The following is a 26,639-nucleotide window of genomic DNA, read 5'->3' as shown; positions in this document are numbered from 1 at the left end:
GATTCAGTTCGAATATAATATAAATAATAAACGTCTTGAAGCAAAATCTAATCAAAGTTCTAATAAGGATATATATCCTTAGCAATCGAACTTTCCGTTATCACAAAACACGTGGTGTTAGGTTATGTTGTCGACGGCGCGATAAGAGCAGCTTTTTACCGCCCGCGTTCGGCGCCACGAGTTCCGCCGTTCATTCGTACCTCCGCCGCCGCACAGCGCTGGCGTCAACGTTGACAGTTCATGTGATTACAGGAGTCTTTGAAAATACCCGGGAACATGGATAAGGAACACGCGCTCGAAGAAATGATGGGAAAGCTTGGTGAGTTCCCTTTTAGCATTCCGTGCGGGATTCTTACTGTTACGTGCGTGAATGCGAAGCATATGTTTGATTCGGAGAATGCTTTAAGTTATATGGAATTACGGTCAGTGGTACTTTCATTTTTTTGTACTTGAATTATTGTAATTACTTTTCATGTGCATTAAAAAGTTTTTATCGTGTTTTAAACGTGGTGTATAAATATTTAAATACTAACTAAAAGGTATAATATTTCCTTGAAAATATATTTTTGCATTATACTTAATAAATTAAGTAAGGATGATTGAACACACGGAAAATTGTTTACGCAATATGCGACAGGTTTATGAATATCGATATACTCGGAATTTTATTTACTTTATTTATCGTCGAAGTGTATTTAATTACTTATACACGGTCACGAGAACAATTTAAAAGATTTATAACAATAATGTTCAGCGTATTATATTGAGTTGTGACTTATAAAGTTGAAAGATAAAAAATGTTAATTTGCGTTTATTGTTTTAACATTGCTACAAATATTTAAACATTATCGTGTGAGGAAACTCTACATATATCATTTTTTCAAGATGAATAACGTGATAAAATGTAGCTGAAAAGATTCAGTTTGATAGTTTAAGTTACTGTTATGTCGTCAACTACATATTTAAAGAAAAGTAAAAGCATTTAATACTTACATAGATACTTGTAATATATATTGAAATCGTAATATATTATGCTGAACCGATGCCTACACCTTTCAGAAATAAAAAATAAACACCATTCATAATACTAGTTACAAATTGTTTATACATACATCAGCACAAATTAAAGCAAACAAAACTATAATATAATGTATTGATTGACTTTTTCTTATTTAGTAATCATTTATAATCTTTTCATTTTCATTACATTAACAGATCCTTCAATGTTGGACTATTAGTTTAATGATTTGTTGTTTGTAAGTGGAAAGTTTATCCATCCTTCATACCAAATCAAAAACTCTATGAAGTCCTGCAGAGTCTATGAGGTTGATAACGAAAATCGATCAGTACAACAAATGTCTAAAATATCTGCAATACGCCCCGAAAATGGAATGAGACGTTAGTTGCATATTTACTGCAACATCCTACATATATCAAAGAGTTTAAAAAATATAAGTAACAATAGGTTTATCAATGAAATAAACAAAGAAATTTCAAACATGTTTTATGCATTGCAGTTTTCGAACTCACGACCTAACGGAATCACATAAAATAAACAACAACTTCCTGGAATCCTTTGTACGGTTATTTGTTTCATTTGTTGCAATGTTTTGCCGAAATTATTTCCTGCAATTAACAAAGTGCTGCAAAGGCTTAGGTGTTGTAATTGATATAAATGTAGCTTATCATTTTATATGATTTATCTCATTAATCTTATCTTTTTAAATATATATAAATAAAAAACGAGCATTACCTGCAGTGATTGGTCATAAACACAGTTAAGATTTAAACAAGGATTATACTTATTTAAATGTCTTTCACATTATTCATACATATGATATGGGTAAATTAACTCATGTTCTTATTAAACAAAAAGAGCATGTGGTACTTTCATTTTAATAATACATAAATAAATAATTAATAAGGTTGAAATGGTACATTAACTATATTAGGGTCATTTAACTAATTATCTCTGTATAGTTTTATAAAATTAATTGATAATGCATTTCGTTGTGTTCAAAAATAATATGCACTGGTAAATATGAATAGTTTCTGCTTAAAAAATAAAAGAGTATTTATTAAAAAAAAAGAAAAAATAATAATAATAAACACATTATTAAAAAAAACATGGAATCCCGAGATAGATCATATTGACATCAGAAATCTGAAAATCCTTCAAGTGAGAATTTTTCTTTACTTGTATAGGAGAGAAAGAGATAACGCGAGAGGGCATTCACCAACTCCGGGACATCGTAATAATCATTATTTAATATTTATTTATGTACTTGCTATGATAACAATACATACACCATACACAATCTCTGTAATACCTACTTGAAATGGCACTTAAAATGTCATTGTGCAGATTTATTTTTGTGAACAACTTTTATTATAAGTTTACTATCGACCTTACATTCTCACCGACTTTTTAGTAATTGTTAGCTTGTGAGTATGTATTTTTTGTACAGTTATAATTCACTTAACGATCTTCCAAACAAAACGATCCGTGAAACATGTGGAAACCTTTTTTTCAACTGTAGGAAGCACGAAACATCATGCTCTGTAAAGTGAAAATTCCTAAACCTTCAAGCAGAGGGTGCTTACAAATAATATTTTTAAAACGAAAAAAATTTGTTAGGAAAAGTGCCGAAAACATTGTTGTACTAACAAGTAAATACAAAATATAATAAACATAGCAATAATACCTCAACGTGAATAATTCGTGACTATTGAGTAATATACATGTTAATTGTTATCGGACACATGACGGCTAAGAACAGACTTATACCATTATCGCTATACAAAAACCGAATCGAAACCGGAGCTTGACCTCTATTATGATATTAAATGATACCAGCACAAACCCTAGAATATAATGCGTTTAGTACTCATGTACCTAATTATAACTCTAAAATACATTAATATTTTCAATAGTAATACAGAGAGTATGTAGAATGTAGAGCGGTTTTATTCTCTCCTCACGAAATCGTTACTCAGACAGACATTTATATAATACTAGACGCTCGTCCCGGCTCCGATTAACAGTATCCTATCACCTATGTCAGATCATACCCTACCAAATATCATTAAAATCCGTTCAGATATTTTAACGTGATTAACAAACAAACATCCAAAGAAAAAACAAATTTTCACATTTATAATATTAGCGTGATCGTAAAGAAAGAAGCGCAATTTATATTTTTATGTTATTTTCAAACTTGCATTCCGCAAAATGTTCTCTAGTCTACACAACTCAGAGTAAGGTTAAGAACAAAAACTTACCGTAAGTAAAACAATTGTCGTATATTTCACGCTACAAATGTATTCCATGTTAAGTATTGTCGTCTTACCTTCAGCCGTCTGCTTTCAAGGCCTTTCGATTTAAATTAGTGACGACTGATGAGAAATCAATTATGATGTAATGATAGGTGTGTTTGTGATTCAACACTTTGTTAAAATAAGTGTAATCTATTAAACTAGATATGAAACATGTCATCGCTTGTAATTTATTACAATGATATTCTTTTTATAATCCATAAGGTCTATAGATAGGGTCAAAGACATGTGTGCGCATATGTTGTTTTCATTTTAACAGAAATAACTTTGATCAATAGGCATTGTAGTACACTTCAAGAATTAACGCATCCAATCCAAAAATTAATGAATTTCAGCTAGTAACGTCACGTATTAGCGTCAATCAATTTCAGCTTATATAAGGATACAAGTGTGACCTACATTTTAATCAATTAATGTATCGTTTCGCTCATTCTCCTGAAACATTGGGTGCATCAAATAACATTATTTATAAATATCTTCATATATTAATATATTATCAATTGAATCTTACATTTCTACTGACGTGCGAGCCAAGATCGTCAAAATTATGTTAATGGTCAATTTGGCACGTACAAAATTGTATAAATTAAATTGCAAATTAAGCTCAAGATTATATCATGCTTTTAAGATTGTTCTATTTTGAGAAGCTTCTCCAGGTAAACTTCTGAGTATTATTCGTAGAAATATTATTTATTAATAATAATTTACATTTTTTACATGTAATCGCTCTAAATATATTATTTATTTTTGTGCGTTTCATCCTACTTCGTTTTTCTACCCAAATTTTTTTTTAACACAAGCATCTGGCTTTTAGATTTGTAGTAGTATGTAGTTTCTAAATAAAATAAATGTAAATTTTACGAATTTGTCAATGAAACACGTAAAAAATGGAGCAAATAAGTTTTGTCGATAAAAAGTATTATATAACTTCAATTACCATTTGCAGTGGTCACGCTTTCATGATCACGTGACGTAATCTGAAAACGCGCTAAATAGTACCTTCACCAAAATCAGCCGTGTTCAATACAATCAATCGATTATCATATCTTAATAATCAGGGTTGTCAACTATATGTAAATTGTCACTTATTACACTTTTGTCAAACTTACCTAAGTACATACACGTATGCGTGCTATCGGAATGAAATAAATGACATAATATAACTGACGTGAAAACTTTCGTCTTTTTTTGGTTTTTACATATACAATAGAGCATACGAAAACATTCAAACGTCCATATGAGCAATGTTCAGTACATGTATAATTGAAATAAGCGTTTTTTCCAATGCCTTAATATGTAATTTACCGTGTTAATAACGAAAATATGAAGAAATTGAATACAAATTAATGCCGGGCAGCGAATATCGCTGCATGTGCGTATCAGTCGATTATACATTTATTATATCTGTAATTATCGCAGTCCAAACTTCGTTGCATAGTGATAATTTATCTATGATAAGTTACACTTTATTAAGATTTGGAGCTGTCACTACGCAATGTCCATTCACTAGTATGTATGTCAGTACTTTCATTTTGTAAGCAGAGAGGAATTTCAATTATTACCAAATATAGGTAAAGGTACATTTAATTTTATGTATATACAAACATGCATTAATTGATATTGAATATAAAGTCGGTCAAGTGCGAGTGGTAACTGGGTTCCGTAGAAATAAGAACCACCAGATCGCTCCGCTCTTACCAAATAAAATAAAAATAAAAATATAATATACTTTAATCATTGAAACCCCCCTCTGCACATGTTCATGGGCAGTGCTAGCCGCTTACCATGCGCGCACCAACAGCTCCTATGCCAAGTATGACGCATAAAAAGAGCTGCACGTATATATGTAGCCAATTCCATACAAATTGTAAAACATGAAATAAATGAGTTATCTTATTGAACATATTTTGTAAATTTTAAGACTTTTGGCACCATCCTAAACTCTTAACAGATTGGGCTGTGTAGTTTTTTGTTTGGGTAGATATTTTGATAATTTGAGTAAAAAATAAATATATTCTAATGCCTTTATGCCTACAGGAGGTATGTAGAACAGTAGTAATCTAATTATCGTGACACGATAAACAACATGTCCTTCCATTAACATGCTATCTCTGTGCCAAATTATATTGAGATCGATAAGTTATTAATGATATGTCAAAGAAAATCACTTACTGAACTGTTACTAACTATATATATAATATATATATACTTATTTCATTTCTTTAGTCTATATTTTTCTACTATTCGTAAAGACTTCCAAGAATACTTTTTTTCCAATTATTCGTTTTAATTTATTGAAGGAAGGGATGGGCCCACTAAAGTCTGACTACGCCCGTCGTAATATCTCTATCATAATATACATTTTAATATTATATATAGGTAACATATAATATGAAAATGTCACAAGATACAAACATTTCAATTTATCGCATCGCCGGAGTATACTTGTCGGCTAAGTGCAACATTCCTCGATCACAAATACGCAATGGTTACAGAACTTGCTCATAAGTTACCTTATAGGGGGTGGGAGGGTATTGGCCGTCGTTATCCGACGAGTAGTATCATCCGTTCCTTCATAAAAACATTCTTATCCGAATGCTTTTACTGATTTAACAATAACAAATACATGTACGTAATAATTATAAATGTTTACTGTATGGTGATGTTGTTATGTTATATGTCACTATATTTAACTCTAGTAATTTAAACTGTTTTACGATGCAATTTGACATAAAGTTTTTACCGATTTTTCAATCCTTAATTAAACTCGTTAATTTCAGGCACTATGGACTGGACCGATTTTAAAACTTTGGATTCTTAATAAACTTCTTTCACCGTAAAACGCTGTGTGTGATTCCTAAGAGCTAGTTGAGAGTACAGTCTAAGTCTAAAAGACGCCGGGTCGGACCTCTTGCAAAAATATGAACTTTTGTGTTGGGTCAATTGGCCTATAATTTTATTCTTGTCTGGCCATAAAAAAACGAGAAAACGTAATGTATAAAAAAATTAAATTTCCATCATATTATTTATTAAATTGAGCTTACGTTAATAGGTAAAGCAGATCAGTAAGTGACGTGTTTCCCAACAATTAACAACTTATGATTAATTACATTATAATTAATGATCCATCAAAAATGTTATGCATTTAGCCAATGGCCTCAAGGATTTTAATGAAATTTGGCACAGAGATATCATATATTAATGGAAGGACACTTTGTTTATCGTGTCACGATAATTAGATTGCTATTATTCTACATACCTTATTAGGTATGCGTATGTTTTGTATAGGCAGACATGATAAAAAATATTTTCAAAATTTTTTGTATATGGTAGGGTTAATTCTACGTTGCCGTCATTCACATATCGAAAGTGGTTTCAACTATCATAGCTATCTATATTGTTATTTTATTTACTACCAACTTTTGCCCGCGGCTTCGCACGCGTTTAATTCGGAGTAGTTTAACAGTTGTTGTTATACACATAATACTTCATCTTGACTTACTCTATCTATTAAATAAACCCTATCAAAATCCGTGCGTAGTTTTAAAGATTTAAGCATACATAGGGACATAGGGACAGACTACTATATAGTGATGTTAGAGCCAAAACCTAGCTCCTGGTTCGCCTGATGGTACGCGATTTCCACCACCCATGTACATTTGCAGAGTTAGAGCCTTTGCATAAGAAAAAGATTGCCTAATCAACTCCAACATAACGATACCTGACGATAACATTTTGAAAACATAGAAAAATTGTACAGTATTATCTTTATGAAAGTATAGCAATTTTTACAAATAAATATCAAAATTTTATTAAGTTCAAATGATATGGCCAATATATAAAGGCCAAATTGTTGGTTGATGTGCACTTTTTTGCAATGACACGTGCAAAATCTGGTAATACGAATTATACACCTAGGTATAATTTTATATGTAATCGTTGACACACTTTGCGATACCTACTCAAGTATTTCAAGATGTGAGATGAGCGCGGCACTAGCGCATTGCGGTTCATATTATGTTACAGGCGAATAAAAATATATCTAGTTAGAACTTGAAAATATATTGAATTGTCTAAGTTTATATATATTTAAAACTTTAAACTGGCTGCTTAGGTGCTTCAACTGGGATAAAACTTGAATGAATAGTGTTTAGTGTAACAGGTACAATAACAGTTAACCGAAAACATTCAAATCATATACAACGCATATTTTATTGTTACATGAATTATTAATAAAAATAAACGCTATAAAACAATTAAGTAATCACACATTTTCTGCTAATATCATGTCTACTCAATGGAGACAATCAATATCAAATAATTATCTATATCTTTCATACGAAGGTTTAAATTTTCGTGATATAGGTTTTAATGTTATTATAACATTAAGGTGTATGCTCGTGACTGCTTTTTAGTTAATGAAGAGTAATGGAGAAATGAAGTTATGTAAAACTAAATAATTTTCGTTAAAATCATTCCTCCTGCTTCTATATGTTCAAATTGGAAAAAATAATAAATATGAAGGAATTTAATGCAGCTTTAGTACTCTGGCGTACATTTGATAATTAGTAATGATAAGATATTATGTAAATAAACATGATTATTTTTTTTCAATATATTATTATTTTTGTTTACAACAGACGTCATTTTGTTGCTGGTATCAGACTACTACGAGTCATGAAACCTAAACTAAATCTAATATTAATAATTTTCTTCAATAAACAAATGAACAATTAATTTAACGTTTTTAGCTATTGTATATTAAACAGATGGATACATATGATTTAGCATTTATCGTCTTGTAAGCTATTTAAAAATAAATGAACATTTAATTTACAAAACTGACTATTCACGATATAGCAAATTCTCTAATTTCCCGCCGACATACACGTGGTCGCTAAAGAGCTTTGGCAAATGGGTTAAATAAATGCCAGTTTCCTAACATTATGGAACTTAATGAAAAACAACTTGTTATTATTTCTCTTAACTTTACAATTATAAAGATCTTATCGTGTAATTCTCTGTTATTGCAAATATATAATGTTATCTTATTGCAGAGATGATGATGCTATTTGTAGATTTATAATATTACTATGATTAATTTTATATGTAAAATATAAATTATAGGTTTTCCTTATGGGTAATGTGGCGTTTGAACTGTAAACTTGCTCGGAGATATCGTTTACAAACAAAAGAGTCGACTATTTATGTTTCAATAAAAACAAAAAGGGCTGGAGTCTGGACAATAATTTATTTCTTCAGTTGCTATGTTTCCATTATAACATTAATGTATGTTTCAAATGACATGTTCCATTTTTTATAAAAGTATACGTCTCATCCAAATCTTGTTATCATTACAACAGTCTTGCAAAATCGTAAAATTTTATCTATTTCATTATTGTTTATATTAATTTAATGGCACTGTTTCGATAGCGTGGGCCAGCGAGTCTTAATTCTTCAAGATTCTATATTTATATCTTTAATTAAAATAGGAAAGAAATAGTACACATGAGATTAACATCTTAGATGAAGATAGCAATACACCTACAAAAATAATAGGTGTGTATGATAGATAATTATTACGTAATATGTACGCACGGAGGCTCAGTAGTACTGATAACTCACGTATTTGTGATTAAATTATTTTTGAGATAAATATTTAATTGTTATTTTAATAACGGGACTGAATTAAAAGTTGGGTAATGTTTAAATATTGAGTAATTTCAACCCAGCTTTACACAATATTTTCAATTTTATATGCCCAAGTGACAATGGTACTTTAATATTTATTATCATAAATTATTGTCCAGTATTTAACTCTTTGTACTTATTGTACAATTATACAAGAAATAGCTAAAAAAACAGGGCATTGCTATTTGTGAGCTATGGCTATAATAAAAAAAAAACTTTTAAAAGTATATTTTCAGAAAAGATTAACATATTAAATATATATTTATATTCTTAATCACATTATTTTGATAATAAATTTTAAACAATGCTCCAATTTAAATAATAGAAACAAATCACGTGCTGTTACAAAGAAATAGGTGAATGTAGTTCAGCGAACTTTAAAGCATATTATTAGAATGACGCAGCCAAATTGAGTAAGCATCAAAGCACTGTTTCACTGGCCAAAAATAAACCTCTGTAGTTTATTACTGAACCTTTAACAAGATTAAAATAATAGCTTTAAATTTGAAATAATTTGCTAGATAGAATTCGTCATCATTTTTTATTGGCGAGTCCTTGACATTGTACAATTACCCTATTTACCATTTAAGCGAAATAGCGTCTTGCCCTTGTGGAAGTGGGCCACAGTTTTACCTACGCACAAAGTTATTTTGCAGTGAACTATAAAGAAAATAACAGTTCACAATCAACAAATAAAATTTTTACCGTCTTAATTTAATTTGGTTTCCTTAGTACATTATGTGAAAATAACGTGGTAGGTGCGTACAAGCTTTTGTGTTTAATGGTATTTGTATTAAAGCTACATAATTTTTAAACAAATTTCTAAAGTAAATGCATTTTATTTTCATCATTAATGTTATGTCAAAGCATTATTTTGTTGTATGAAATGACTTCAAATTCTCGAATTTGTGGCCATCATATCTCTCAGTTTCTCTATATTCTTTACCTAACGATTTCAAATACAATATGAATAAAATACCAGTTTTCTTTACCCTTTCCTCTAGTCCTTTCCATTATTTCGCTCGTTAATTCTTTCTTTAAACGTTGACAATCCATTTGCAGAGAAGTAAGGCCTCTGTAGAGCCTGAACTATAGACACTACCACTTTTGCCGACGATGGCATAAAAAACAGCTAATTAATTTGCGCGCGCTTTTTTCGAGCCATATAACACGCAACGACGTCCTAGTGTATATTTTTCAATAGAGTATAGTATTAGTATGTGACATGTAGCCGTTGGATTGAAAAATCGTTAAATCTAACTCGTGAGATTTGCTTGTAATTTAACGCATTATTTTGCATTAGACTGTAATGCGAATAAGTCACAGTGAATGTAATATTCCAAGAATTTAGTCTTATTAAGATTTTCTCACACGCAAACATCCATTTATTTAGATTTTCTCAATTTTTTTTTGGAGTTTAATGGAATCCAATCTGACCCATCGTATCGAATGACTATTTCACAATTTAACGGTTTCACATCGATAGAGATCTATATTATATTACGTTAAATTCTAAACAGTATGTGTGATCACTTTAATTCAGCAATTACAATAATACAATGACATATCGATTGCTATGTTTTGAATGCTCTGTGACTCGAGCTTGGGCATTTACTATTGGGTTAATGAGCTCTCGGCAGTCGCAAATTGTATAAATGGCTGATTACGGTTAACAACTGAATATCCTCATAAATTCCGATGTTCTATCTTTACTCCCGTGTATCGATGCTTATAAGGATGTCTGTATTTCAGAAAATAATGAGGTACATATGCGTTTTAACGTAATTTTTATGGTAGGTATAATCAATAAGAAAAATGGAAAATCATTATGTTTCACATTTATTGGTTCAGAATATGACTACGATTATTTTTGTTTTTTTAATAGTGCCATTAAAGTATCATTGTGTTTTGGTACATACTTTATATTTTATTTACTTTACTCGATTTTATGTAAAATTCTTCACAAATGTGAACTAGGTCATAAAAATTAATGAAAGAATATTGTTCTTAAAACATTTTTTCATCTGAGTCAATATTCAGACAATAGCCTAAATATTGTAATAGAATTGCGCAATATTTTAACGAAACGTGGTTATAGAATTGAGTACTGTAAACATTTTAAATGAAGTTACAAGTTACTAAGATAAGAGAGTTGAAACAAACAAACAAACTCTCAGCTTTATATTATTAGTATATAGAAGAGAAGATATAATTGCGTTATATGAACAATTTTTAACATCGTATTACTAACTTTTTCTTCCGTGACAGCCCGTAAAAGATTACCTTCTCTTTTATTATGACGTCATGCGCAAGTTGTATGAGAGCTAATATTGGTATAGGAAGCTATTAGAGAATTAATGCGGTATTAGTAAGTTTTGCTTTTATAAATATAGTGAACAGTTTGTATGTTTCTGACGTTATAATGAAGAAACAATCGTGCTCGTGATGGCGCATAAAAAAATTACCATCTTACAACTTAATCAATTTGTGTAATAGAATTGGACAAAATTATTAATTGTATTTATTGGACAATTCATATTATTCTCTTTATAGTCGTCTTTAATATTTAACAATTAGTTATCCTTTTCAATTTTTAAACGTAGCCCACACATTAATTTATTCCTTATATATTTATTCTTTATTGCACACTTTCATAAATATGAAACAGCGATAAAATTAAAAACAGGAACTCAAAACTAGTACACAAATGACGGCCTTATGGCTAAAAGCCATCTTCCAGACAACATGTAGAAGTTTAATTATATCCTCTTCTATAATCTTTCGTAACTGTCAAAACCTTGCTTTATTCATAGCTAACAATAAGCAAAGGCCCACGGGGTTATCGTAAAGTGCTAAGTACATAATTATCTCTCTACAGGATATCATATTTATATGAGATTCTATTTTCTATATATGCTTATTTATAGAAATCGTGTTGAGAAACCGTGCATTAAAATCAACAGGTCTAATCGTGATTGGAATTTCCTTTTCCGATTTGTAATTCCACGTATTACCGGTGTCTAGTTGTCGCATGAATTATAACACCTCTGACTGTAAGATAAATAAAATACTAAATTTTGTGCACTTTTCACGAGTTTTTTTTTTTAATTCTAAACGATCCCTAGGTTGGTGGGAAGGTTTGAATTTGAACGCAACTGTCACAAAGTCAGAAATTCGATGTCTAATAGAAAGTTATCAATTATATATTTTTCTTGTGGCACAGACATAGAAAAACAATGAGACATATTCTATAATATTATCTGTTCAATATATATTATGAAGTCTATAATTTATAACTTCATGTATTCTGTGCTTTGGAACGTAAAGTCTTAGAGTCGACTCACAAAGGCTACACACAACAACAGTCACGAGAAGCTATTTGTGTGGCCACCGGTGTCGATTGTATGCTGCGAATTCATATAAAATATATGAAAACTACATTAAATATGCTCGTGGCGACATTTTGTAGTTGTGGCCGGTAGCCAGTATGCAGCGACGCTAATTTATAGCTAGGTATCGTATCGAATTTTCCTACTGCAATTACGAACGAACGCAGGTACATGCATACTTGATTATACTTATTAAGATGGTTACTGCGTTTCCTCCTGGGAAAAATCAGCATGTGATTTTAAGTAGTAACAGGGTTTTTATTGATTATTGAAATTTGATATAAATATGCACAAATATATTTTATTGTACTATCTTATCGTATTTATTACGCTTATTATTGCGCTCAATTAATTCGTGATTGAATATTATGAACAATATCTCGTTGGTTTATAAGAATCAAAGCTCATGAGAGGAATGTTTAACATCTACTCTTTACAATGTAATAATTTAGATTAATGTTAAAATCGACCAAATTATGAGAGTAACGAATGTTATTTAATGTTGCATTGATGTGTTACATATAAGCATTATATTACATCATCTGCATATTACATTCTTCTTTACATTTAATATATTTATTTTTAATAATAAGTACGTATCTTTTTGCAAAAATTTGTAGAAAAAAACAAGGTGTATACGAATGGACGTTGGTTGATTTACGTTTTTCTTTTTATTTCAGGGGACTTTGGCAAGTACCAGGCTTTCCAGTTCTTTCTCCATATCCTGGCGGCAATGACTGCCGGTCTTCACATGCTGTCCTTAGTCACTGTAGCCGCTGTACCAGACCACAGGTAAAAAATGTTAACACAGATAAAATAATTCTGTAAAATACAGATAAAAAATTAATGAATATAATCAATACCAGAATGTGTACGAATAGCGCGAAAAGTGAAAAGTATGGCTTAATCGACAGCGATACTAAACACTAATATTGTCTGCAAAATTAAAAGTTTGTATAAATTTGCCCAAAATTGTTTTGAAAATTTGTGTACATAAGTAAAACATAACATCTACATTTACAATATATTAAAAACATTGAAAAAAAATCGTGATGGACGCTACTTTACACATAAATTATAGCACATAAAATTCTACTTTACGAGGCGAAAACAAAGCGTTTCGCCTTTAAGTCCTATTTCTAAATCTGAATATTACGGTTCCACGTTATAACACGTTACGCATTTTAGACGGGACATTTTCATGTTAACGAAAATAGAACAGCTACAGCTATTTTCATTGGAAATCCCTTATAATTAGGTCAAGAATTGTACGAATCAAGATTAAACTTCCAACCAAACCGTAGTATAATATAACGAAACACCGACACTAAACAATCGCATAATAGTTGTAAAAATACACAAAACGTTTTTCTCTTGGAATATTTAGAGATTTGAAATAAAACGAATGAAAACATTAATGATAAGTTCTCTAGGGTGTTATTTTTTAATTTTTTCAGATATATAATCAGATATTAAGGTAAAGATTTTTAATAAAATAATTGGCGTGTAGTTTAAAGTCAGACTTCAACGATTTCAAACAGGCTTAACATGCTGCATGTACAACCTTGTGTATGTATTTACTCACATTTCCCAATATATAATGCATTATATAGTGTTGGCTCGATATAATTGTCCTTGTCAGGCATGTGCATGTTATTTTTCACTTTCATGAACCTTACGCCATGGTTGTTTTTGCATAGATTAAAAATTCCATTATGATTAAATTAATACGATAAAAGAATCTAATCAATTACAACCACAGTTAAACTCATAATTTTATATTATGAATTTAACTATATTACGTATTCGTAATTATATACAATGCATATATGTGTAAATATAATATGAAGTTTTAAATATAAGAAGATAGTATAGATGAATATTTATGTTATGTGTAGTGGAATAGCGTTCGTTATAATATTGTTAGTAATTTATAACATAATAAATACAATCTTTAGACACATACAAAATTAAAAGTTTTGCGTTTGACCATATATAATATTTTATATAGTTTCTTATTAACTTTAATGACAATCTTGTGAAAGTTATTTGATAAAGAAATAAGTTTAACCTGACAGTAGCAGACGCAGAAATGATTTATATGTACCTAAGTAATATATTATGGTCTGGAATTTATATATGCTTGTAATTGTTGTTTAAGAGTTACTTTGTTTAACCCCTAATTAATAAACCTTGCTTTCATCTCAATTTATTTTTATGAATTACTTTTAATACAATATATTTTGTGACGATGAGGTATTTGGTTTGTACAGTCCGCTTTATATCAGGTACTTTGTAATGTTTGAGTCGGCTTTGGTATATGTTTCCTAAGAGTGAATTCCAAGGTGCTGTCTAGTTTATCCCATGTGAGTATATTTCCATTTAAGCTAAATAATATTTTCTGGCAACATTTAACTTTTGCTTCATATAATAACTTGCGAAATTGCTGTCCTACACGACTAACGTTTGGGTTATATCTCATATATTGCATGCAACTAATCACTTTATGTGCTTTTTACCTGTTATCAAGCAGTCATTTCTGTCAAATTCATCCTGTTTTTCATATAAAATTCATCGGTCATTTAAACAAAACACGTGAAACTGAGGCAGAAATCTTTACGCTGCCATTAACTGTACCTATCATTATTTTCTTTACTCTTCGTGAAAATAGCACAGACTTTTATTCATTAGGACATATTGTGATTAAAAATAATGCACTGAGCACAAAGCTTGTACACCTATTAATGTGTGTTCTAGAAATTGATGTAAATAGTGACACAGTTTTATAATATTTCAGATGCGCCCTGGATGGAGTGGATACTTCGAATTACACGGAGAACTGGAATTCTTCGCTGGTACTTAATTCGATTCCTTTAAACGACCATCAGAAATTAGAATCTTGCCAAATGTATGGAGAAAACAAAACGTTGGAAACCTGCAGCTCGTGGGTGTTTGATACGCAATACTTTACATCCTCACGTGGTATAGAATGGAACTTCGTTTGCGACAGACGCTGGATGGGAGCCGCTGCACAAACCGCTTACATGTTTGGGGTTGTTGTTGGATCAGTTGTACTCGGGCGATTATGTGATAAAATAGGCCGAAAAACTGTTTTCGTCTGGGCAGGAATTCTTCAACTTATTTTTGGAGCTTCAGTTGCCTTCGCAAATGATTATTATACATTTGTGGCGATACGTTTTCTTTACGGAATATTCGGATCTGGATCATACATTGCAGGATTTGTTTTAACTATGGAACTGGTCGGACCAAGTAGACGAACGATTTGCGGTGTAACCTTTCAAATCATGTTTGCGGTTGGGATAATGCTTTTAGCTGGATGGGGATATCTAATTGATAATAGATTTTATTTGCAAATTGTGTATGCGCTGCATGCCGTTGTTCTTCTGCCTCACTGGTTTTTAATGGACGAATCACCCAGATGGTTGTGGTCACAAGGTCGTGCTCGAGAATGCGTGGCTATAATCGAAAAAGCCTTAAAAATGAATAAATCAACTGTGACTGTGGACACACCTGCTCTTGTCTCGAATTGTAAGGCAACGAATGCTAAATATGTAAATGAGGAATCGGCTGGAACTGCTGACCTTTTCAAGTCGCCAAATATGTTTAAGAAGACCTTGATTATTTGCGGTTGCTGGTTCGCCAACTCTGTGGTGTATTATGGATTATCGCTTAATACTGGGAAGCTCAATGGAAATCCTTATTTTATTTTATTTTTAATGGGAATAGTAGAAATGCCGAGCTATGTGATAATTATGTACTATTTAGATAGAGTCGGACATAGAGCGCTTATCAGTACGATGATGTTATTGGGTGGTATTTCATGTTTAGTTGTAGTTGCCTTACCACACGGTACCATGGCCGCCACAGCCGTTGTAATGATTGGTAAGCTATTCATATCCGGATCGTATTCAATCATTTATAAATACTCCGCCGAATTGTTCCCCACTGTTGTACGTAGTTCAGGAGTTGGTTTAGGAAGCATGTGTGCAAGTGTCTCGGGCGCTTTGACACCATTAATTAGTTTGCTTGATACATTGAACCCTAAAATACCAACAATCATATTTGGATTTTTAGCTCTTTTATCAGGATTTTCAACATTTTATCTACCGGAAACATTGGGCCGTGATTTGCCTCAGTCGATCGAAGACGGTGAAAAATTTGGAGTAGGCGATACTTGCTTCACTAATTGTAGTGGCAGACGTATGAGCGAGGCGTCTACGGATTTACCTGAGACCATGGTGCCATTAGAAGTAACAGAGAAAAAGCAATAAGCATGTAAAACATGAAAAAACACTGCCATAATAATCCCAGTCAATTTGTCTAGTAGTTATTTTATATTTGTCTTGCCTGTTTTTATACATTTTGCTTTACCATTCACAAAAAATGTATAATCCTTCGATACTTTCGATCTTATTTAGGTTTATGATAACTCTATCTTTTCTATAAATCTGAGTTTCGCATGAAAATACATTTTTGCATAACATTTATCGCAATCCATGCGTTTGTATAATAAGAAATGCTTAGCGTTATTTTGGATTTAGATTTAATTAACTATTAATTATCTAGTCAGGTGATTAATTTAGACTGGATAACAATACTTATAACAATAGACTATCATATGTCATAAGGTATAAAGCAATAACTTTAAATATTAGATTTTATAAAATTTATTGACTGCATGACAGGGTTACTATGATAATAGGAATCTACACTAATAAAATGATATTAAGTATGACTTTTGAATCATTATTGATTTTTAGGTTAATAAATCTAGTGATTCGGTTTTCTAGTGGCGCGCTAGCGCTTTTATTGCTCCATCATTACATTTTTCCAAATATGGACATTTCAGTTCTTGTAATCAGTGAACAAAATTTAAATGAATAAATTTCAAATACAACTTTAACAATAAACTCCATTTTCAAAATTCGTCTCCACGAGTGATAATGATTAGGTGTCTGAAAAATGTAAGGAATCGTCTGTTATTTCTTCAATATTACGATGGGGTTATAGTAAAATTTTATTAAGTGTTTTTCCAAAATTTTGTATTATGAACGTATGCAATAAAGCAGGTGATACGCAGAAAATATAACCTTTGTACTGTACAAATTAAAGTAGTCTCTCACTATGAGTAGATTATCATATTCTACTCGATTAGGTTTTCTTACTAGCGTAGGGTGCTCATAAAATACAGGTAATATTTTTAGTCTCGACACATCACGGTTCAATAAAGACTGTTATTGCAATGATAGATTTAAGTTTATCATTTTTATACATGCAATTCATTATAAATTATTTTTACCATCGCATCTATCATATAGAGTAGTTAATGAAGTTTATAAAGCTCAAATATGTATAACGTAACGTAATTGAGGCAGAGCCTTATCTAAAATGTTAAGGAATTGGTGGCATTAGATGCTCAAAAGTACTTAATGATAAAATTGAATTGATTGATTAAAAATTATGAGGCCGAGTTTTTTTTCCGATTCTTTATAGGCTATAATAATTAAGTATCGGGCTAATATTCGGAATTATAATGATGAAATAATATTGTTCATTTTACATCGGACCTTAACGTTACTAGAAGTAGGTAAGCTTCAAAAAACTGGCATTTGTAGTTGTAATTTAAATTTTAGTTACTCAAAATTTTCCAGCTCTACCATGTGTTCATATTATTATTACTCTTTTCAGTTTTGTTGTGTTTTTTTCTTTAAAAAAACAGAGGAGGCGTATGATTTTTAGTTTTTTTACGTACAAGTAAATAAGTACTAATTTTCGTTGATTTTAAAACATAATCTTATTGGTATTTGATGCTAAATGAACTTTATAGTATTAGTAATTAGTGTGTAAATTGTACTTATAGGTACATAGGAAGGTACCATCGTATGATGTTTCTTTTGATAGATAGTAATTTCATGCATGATAAAATAATATAATATGTCGCCAATATTAATTAATAAGTAATAAATTACGTTAAAAACATGGTTTTAAATTAATTTATTTGACGCAGATAAATAACTCATTTGGCTACTACGTTTAAGTATTTGAAATAATTTTTCACAATAAACATAAAAAAATCTTACAACATTTAAATTATGTTTTTAACGATTTAAAATATTTGTGAGGTCTTACTTATCTTTCAATTAAATTGTATAATATTACAAGCATAAAATATAGATATAACAGACTTTGTAAGCATATGTTTTTTTATGATTTACTAACTGCATATATTTGCAAAGTATTCGAAATTACGAAACTTCAAAATCTTTTCAGTGTGTTTTCATCTACAATAAAATCTCTTAATATGTTATGTGTATCATTTACATGAATGCTCTCTCGGCTATTTATTCCCTCATTGATTGTTTAGAATTAATAGAATTCATTTTATTTCGGGTGATAGATTTATAATATAAATCACTTAAGCATACCTCACTAGCACCACTTTTCTGTAAAAGTTCTTTAGTTACAAGTAGGTAGTTTTGTAATTCATTTAGGGGTTTTTATTTAAAAAATCTACAACTTTATAATATATTTGCATCATGTGGCAGCAATTTAGTCTTTATCTTAATGAATAATGTTTGTTTCTTTTTCGGTTTGATTAGTTCCACACAAAAATTCATATCTTAAATGTTACGTGACCTTGGGGGTTTGTTTTGAGGAATATCTATGGAAACATCGATTGTTCAACGATCTCCAGATACTAGATATACCTTTTAGGAAATCAGTGAATATAAATAAGGTTGACTAGAAATATACATATTATTATCTTTTATTTATTTAAGGCAACATGTTAAAAGATCTTAAGTAACTTAAAACTATCATTATAGTATTAACATATATGAAATCACATTATATAAAATTATGCTTAGAATGCAGACAGGACTTGAAGATCTCCTAAACGGTTGGACTAATTGTAATAAAATTTTTACCTCTCTTCGACTAGATTCGACACTGGTTTATATTTACAACTTTAACTAGCGAAGCTACAATTTGATCCCGGGCAAAAGCTTGTATATGTATAAAATCAATTGCTGTTCGTTTGTCTCACTGAAACTCGAGAATAGCTGTCTCCATTTGGCAAATTTTTGATATCGAAATATATGTGGAAGTTAACAGAAGGTTTATATAGTATAATACGTAAATATTAAAGGTATGGGAACCTAAATCTTACAAATACAACATGTAGGTGATAATAAGTTCATCCGATCATTTTATTCAAATTATAGATAAAATTATAGGTATACTTTTACAACTAGGATATACAATTATTAAAAGAGTTTCTTTATATTAAGTGTACTATGTACTGGATACAACTCCCCTTGTGGAACAAAATTTACGTAATCTTACTATTTGGGAATAAAAATTAATTTGGAAAATTCGTTTTCTGCATTTAGCAAATTTTGTAAGTGAAAGTGGCAAATTATTTAAAAAAAATTATAGACAATGTCCCGCGATATGTAAAATGGAAGGAACCTACAAGGCTGACTTAATGATATTAAAGAATTTTGAAGAAATGCCTGGACATTAAGCTGGAGTATCTACCTAGTTTTATTCTTTAAATTAAATTTAAATATAATACTTTTTATTACTGAGATCGTAAATGGCAGCCTCTTTTAAATGCTTTCTAGACTTTTTGTAGTATGTTCATGTATATTTAAATTAAATTTTATTTTTCAGATGCTGGATAGACGGTGTGGACACAAACGAATCCATAGCAAGTTGGAATTCTCCGAAAGTATTGGAGTCAATCCCTTTAACAATGGCTGGTGGTTTGCATAATTGCTTAATGTATACAGAAGATAACGAAACAACCACGTGCTCTAAATGGGTCTATGATTCAAAATATAGAACATCCTCTCGTGCCATTGAATGGGATCTCGTTTGTGACCAAAGATGGAAAGGAGCTTTAGCACAGACTATTTACATGTTAGGAGTATTTACTGGAGCTGTATATTTGGGGGGTTTAGCAGACAAACTTGGGCGGAAAACAGTATTCTGTTGGGCTGCTGTATTACAGTTAATATTGGGTATAGCTGTCGCATTTATACCCGAATATTGGTCATTTTTAGTTGTTACTTTCTTTTACGCAATATTTGGATCAGCCGGTGCGTATATACCGGCATTCGTGTTAACTATGGAAATCGTTGGACCTTCAAAACGCACAACCTGTGGAGTAGCCTTTCAATGTGCTTTTGCTGTAGGAATAATGTTAGTTGCTGGATGGGGGGCAATTATAGATAACAGAGTTATTCTTCAAGTGGTTTATGGAATACATAGTATTGTTTTGATACCGCATATATGGATTATGGACGAGTCACCAAGATGGCTCTGGTCCCAAGGGAGACCTAAAGAGGCTGTAGATATAGTACAAAAAGCACTAAAATTTAATAATTCGGATGAAGTTTTAAATAGGGCTGAATTGGTTTCAAAAGGTAAAATTGAGGCGTCAAAAGGATCTGAAGAATCTGCAGCTGGTTTATTTGATCTGTTTAAAACACCGAATCTGCGAATTAAAACTATAAACGTTTGTTTTTCTTGGTTCGCTAATTCTTTAGTATATTATGGACTGACGCTTAGTACCGGAAAATTAGAAGGCAACCCATATCTTATTACAGCCATTTTTGGCATTGTAGAATTACCTAGTTACGCTGCAGTAATCTACTTTCTAGATATTTGGGGTCGAAGAGCATTAATGAGTTCTATGATGATAACAGGTGGAGGGGCATGTGTTGTTGCTGCTTTTTTACCGGTAGGATCTACAGTATCGACTGTTGTGGTCATTGCTGGTAAATTGTTCATTGCTGGTTCATTTGCGATTATTTACAATTATTCTGCTGAATTATTCCCGACCGTTGTTCGGAATTCGGCTATTGGTTTGGGTTCAATGTTTGCTAGGCTATCTGGTGCACTGACTCCATTAATAACCTTATTAGACTCTTTTAACCCCAAAATACCTGCGGTAACTTTTGGTTGCGTTGCCCTATTGTCTGGTCTCCTTGGTCTATTCCTTCCTGAAACAATGAATCAACCAATGCCTCAATCTCTTTCTGATGGTGAAAACTTTGGTAAAGGTGACACATGTTTTTCCAGCTGTCTTGGCAAAAAAAGTAATAAAACATATGCGAGTGAGGATAAAATAGCTGAAGCTATGGTGCCTTTAGAAGACATGAGTAAAAAAGCTTAAAATAATTATGTTTCAAAGAAATTAAATTCAATAAGCATATAAATAAATTGGAAAATGTCAAAATTAGACAACGTTCCGTCCATAAGATGTCAAACATCAGATAATGTTGTAGCAAACTCTGGAACTTTGAAATTAGAATAAAGCCCTTACAATTTAAAGAGCTTTTATAATATGAAAATAATCTATGAGGCTTATATTTAAAAAAGGGGTTTTCTATAAATCCCTTTTTATTATCTAATAAGAAATTTATTGATTCAAAATGATCTTCATAAATCTCATAATATATTTAGGTACACTTTATTACAAAATATTTTGAATATTAAATCTCGTGTAAACTTGAAGAATGTAGAAAGAATAGCATGATTATGATTTTATTATAAGGGTAGATCCATACGAAATGGGCGTTATTGAAACATGTCAATCACATTATTTTAATTTTTTATGGATTTTATTTATATAGCAATTCATTAATTGAAAGGGGACCATGTAATTGAGATCTCGAAAACAAATTACATGTCAATGTGGAAAACACATGAATAAAATACTCCAAAATTGCAGGAGGCTAGATTTTCAAATGATTGATAAAAATGTAGATTATTAGTTACTTTATTACCAAAGCTATAAAATGTATTAAAATATTGTTATGTATACTTGTTACATCGTTAATGTTATATATTTTTATTGATTGTCGGACTTATATTGTGCTATTTAAATGGATCTTGAAACTTGATCTGAAAATATATATTTTTTTTTAATTGATAAGTATAATGAACGAATATATAATGCTTATTAAACTGTACAAGGCTCGCAGATTTACTTGTACTATACATGTTAATTTTTAAGTGTATAAATTACTCATATAGTTTTGTTAGTTTGCTTGGTTGTTGTTCGTAAACTTCTATTTTCCGTAAAAGATAAAAATGGACAATGTTTGACTAAAATTTACCTCTAGATTAAGTATAAAGAGATATTTTATGAAATGAAATTAAACTACATGACTAAAAAACTATACTTCAATCACAAATTTTGGCAGTTAAGCTGTAGATAATAGTCATATTGATTCATAAACGCTTGAATGAGGACATCACATATTTTTATTATTACTTTATATGTTTAATCAAGAAATTATTGTTGTTAACAACACAACACATCCAATCTTGCTTAAACGAAGGTAAAATATGATTAAAGTTATACATAGATATTAAATAGTCATAGGTCTTCACATATTATAAGTACTTTATATATTTCTATCAACTATATTTAAGCCCTATAATATAGCAAGGTATTTGCGAAAAATTTAGCTAAATTTACAAATTGTTAATGTTATGTTGAGATTATAAATTATTGTTGATCGGCGTTAAAATTGCTAACATTACTGCGCTAACATATTGTTAATATTATTTTAGGACTATATATTTTTATGATAACGGTAGTTAATGAATAGAACACGCCTATGTTATTGAGTCATCATCATTGGAAAAACAAATTGAAATTAAAAATTCTGAAGCTTTTTGTTTATTTTATGTTTGTTGTATAAGAAAAAGTACTTAGAGTCTGTAATTTTGCAAAAGTTTTTTATGTTAAATTTTTTATTTTGGAAACTTCTTTACAGTCCCAACTTGATAAAGTGATAGTAGGTACTAATTTGGAATTGATTAATTTGATCAGTGTTCCGCCTCTTTACTATTCAAGTTATTTGGTATAAGGAAGAAAAAAACAATGCAGAGATTAATTCAAATACTGATTGAACGTTAATAAATAAGGGGCGTTCGTGATATAGTTTTAATTTAAATTAAGTGACAAATGTATTGACTTACTATCACAACTATACTCTCAATCATTCATTAAATGGCGAAAGTACCTAACATTAAAACATTCATCTAAATTAACACCTTATTTCGTGGCGGTAATGCAGAATTTTGCTCCAGAAAATTTTAGCCCGTCGCAATGACTTGTGAGTCTGGTTGTTTTAGGTACGTCAGTGGACAAATATTGTCAATTTTGGTACTTTTTTGTCGCTTGATTATACAGAATTATGTGATAGATCAAGCGCAATATCGTACAAATGTAAATTCATATGGCAAGCTGATGAATCAAAGAAAAGAATAAATATACTTGTGCTATTATTGATTTTCATTTTAACTAATTCTCTATTTTAATTGAAAGAAATGTTTGGATAGCCTATAATTATATATCATATATTATATTGAGAATAAATATTCCATAAAAACATTACTTATAGTTGTTGTTATACACATAATATGCAGCCATGTTCCAAGTGGAACGTACCTACATGGGATGATGATGATGATGATGTTAGTTGTTTTTGTTTTTAAAATAAAGCGTTATTTATTTGAATATGTATTAATTTGGATAAATAACTGAACTACGAGGTTTCACTATTATCAACCCACTTCAAAAGATTTTCTCTTCAAAACTTTTGATTATGATTTTGATGAATGAAGTATGCTCTTTTCCGTATGGTGTGACCACTTATTTTCACTATATTCCTACAATTGGGAGATTATTAATTAATTTAATTATTTTTGTTGAAATGATCACATAAAATTACAAAATGAACGAACCGAACGTACAATTGCAAACTATTCCTAAATACGTAGTCAGAATAGTGGAAATGGACCGCTTGTTAGAACTACTAACTTACTTATTTTAAATCATTCAAGTTGAAAAAATGGGAATATTACAAATTTATCATATCTCTAACATAATAATTTGATCCAATTTTTATAAAATCTAGTTATATTAACCACTTTACAAAAATTATGACTTATTTAAATATATACATATTTTAAATTGATAGTTAAACAGAGGTAAGGCATCTTTACATATTCGCATTACCATATTATGTTGCTATGAGCTTGATTCCTTGTAGATGTCTCTTCGAGTCAAATAGCTTTGAGAATATCCACAATTCCCGCTAAAACTTCAATGCGTTCAATGTATACCTACTATGTAAGCAATCTGCATGTAGATAATACCTTACTATACTATCAAATAGCAAGGACACAAGCACTTTATATAATTACACTCATATTAGTTCCTAATTTTCAGATGCTGGATCGAAGGTGTTGATATAGAAGAATCTGTAGCACAGTGGAATTCGACAGAAATATTAAGAGCCATACCTTTATCACCTTCTGGAAGACTAGATCAATGTTTAATGTTTTCCGAGGGAAATGCTACGATTCCGTGTTCGAAATGGGTATATGACGCAACATATAGATCGTCTTCCAGGGGAATAGAATGGAATCTAGTTTGCGACCAAAGATATAAAGGAGCTCTAGCACAATCTTTTTATATGTTAGGAGTATTCACTGGAGCAATATATTTAGGTGGATTATCTGATAGAATTGGTAGAAAACCTGTATTTTGCTGGTCGGGAATTCTACAACTACTTTTAGGCGTTCTAGTGGCATTCATGCCGGATTACTGGTCATTCGCTGTCGTAACATATTTATACGGCATTTTTGGTTCAGCTGGAGCATTTATACCAGCTTACGTGTTACTCACGGAATTCATTGGACCTAGTAAACGAACACAATGTGCTACTATCTTTCATTGCATGTTTTCAATCGGTATGATTTGTGTTGCACTATGGGGTGCATTTATAGATAATAAAACTATCTTGCAAGTAGTCTATGGGTTACATAGTATAATTTTAATACCACACATTTGGTTAATGGACGAATCTCCAAGATGGTTATGGGCTCAGGGAAAAACTAAAGAGGCTGTGAATATAGTACAAAAAGCATTGAAATTCAACAATTCTGAAGAAGTTCTAGATGTAGCAGAATATGTTGCCAGGGCTAAAATCGAGTTTAACAATAAATTACAGAGAGAGCCTGAAGTAGCCAATAAAACTGGAGTCCTTGATCTATTTAAAACACCACATATAAGAAAGATGACAATGATCATTTGCTTGTGTTGGTTTGCTAATTCATTAGTTTACTATGGACTAGCATTAAATTCCGGTAGAACAGAAGGAAACCCTTACTTAATTACAGCCATATTTGCTCTAGTTGATATTCCGAGTTATGTGGTTGTGTTTTATTTTCTTAATGTATGGGGGCGCAGAACTTTTATAAGTACAGCAATGTTGGTCGGTGGCTTCGCGTGTGTAGTCGCAGCTTTTCGACCAGTAAGTGTTATGGTTACAACAATAATTGTGGTAGCTGGGAAGCTGTGTATAGCTGCGTCATTTGCTATAGCATATATTTATTGCGCTGAACTATTTCCCACTGTGGTACGGAACTCGGCTTTAGGCTTGGCTTCTATGTTTGCCAGATTGAGCGGATCTTTGACGCCATTTATTTCTTTACTCGAGAGTTTCGATCCTAAAGTTCCTTCTATAATTTTCGGCGTTGTTGCTCTCTTGTCCGGCTTCCTTTGTTTATTCCTGCCAGAGACTATGCACCGAACGTTGCCACAATCCATTGCAGACGGCGAACGACATGGTAAAGGAGATACTTGCTTTTCTCAATGTTTTAAAAATAAAGCAAGATCACAGAAGGAAGAAGATGAAGAAGCTACCATATCTATGGTTGCTAAGGACAAGGACAGTAAAATAGCTTAATGTATTATAATATTAATTTTCACTCGATTTCACGTGTTAACGTATATATCTTAAAAAAATATTTGTTTATAAAATGACTTAATTTTGTATAGGATTCGGTGATAACATTATTATTCCGTCCTTTTGCTTTAAGTAACGCGTAGGTAGGTCTTGCAATTATTATTTTTTTATTATACATTCTATGTTTTTTTATTACATTTCGTATTATTGTACTTATTGAGTTTAGTGAATTTAACTACTTATCTACCTGACCATGACATTAAGCTGCAATGAACAATGATAATACGTAAATAAGATTTTACACTTTTGTTGTTAGCTACTTCAACTAATAAAAAGCATTTTAATTAAAAAAACTCTGTTTTTTATTTAAAAGAAATTACTTAGTAGGTATGTAACATTATATTTCCCTTATATTAATAATAAAATT

General features: G+C 30.8%; 1 protein-coding gene across 3 annotated transcripts; it reads left to right on the top strand.

Moving 5' to 3' along the window:
- Positions 1 to 120: 120 nt before the first annotated feature.
- LOC119834112 (organic cation transporter protein) lies at positions 121 to 26,540 on the top strand. Of its 3 annotated transcripts, none has more exons than XM_038358398.1 (3): positions 121 to 319; positions 13,097 to 13,208; positions 24,691 to 26,540. In XM_038358398.1, the coding sequence occupies exons 1-3, from the start codon at positions 277 to 279 to the stop codon at positions 26,210 to 26,212; spliced, it is 1,677 nt and encodes a 558-aa protein (XP_038214326.1). In that variant the 5' UTR covers positions 121 to 276; the 3' UTR covers positions 26,213 to 26,540. The 3 variants fall into 3 exon arrangements, with proteins under 3 accessions (XP_038214326.1, XP_038214328.1, XP_038214327.1); XM_038358400.1 differs by lacking the exon at positions 24,691 to 26,540 and adding an exon at positions 15,214 to 18,740 and having other exon boundaries at positions 143 to 319; XM_038358399.1 differs by lacking the exon at positions 24,691 to 26,540 and adding an exon at positions 20,112 to 23,742 and having other exon boundaries at positions 158 to 319.
- Positions 26,541 to 26,639: the final 99 nt, after the last annotated feature.

Source organism: Zerene cesonia, chromosome 18 (genome assembly GCF_012273895.1).
Source record: "Zerene cesonia ecotype Mississippi chromosome 18, Zerene_cesonia_1.1, whole genome shotgun sequence".
Taxonomy (NCBI): Eukaryota; Metazoa; Arthropoda; class Insecta; order Lepidoptera; family Pieridae; genus Zerene; species Zerene cesonia.
The sequence above is the reverse complement of the archived record's forward strand: the minus strand, read 5'-3'. Positions and strand labels throughout refer to the sequence as shown.

Bases quoted from the DNA above. Each gene is read 5' to 3' on its own strand.
- LOC119834112 (XM_038358398.1), top strand. From the start codon at position 277: ATGGATAAGGAACACGCGCTCGAAGAAATGATGGGAAAGCTTG. The intron at 320-13,096 runs GTGAGTTCCCTT...TTTTTATTTCAG, and splicing joins AGAAATGATGGGAAAGCTTG to GGGACTTTGGCAAGTACCAG. The intron at 13,209-24,690 runs GTAAAAAATGTT...CCTAATTTTCAG, and splicing joins GCCGCTGTACCAGACCACAG to ATGCTGGATCGAAGGTGTTG.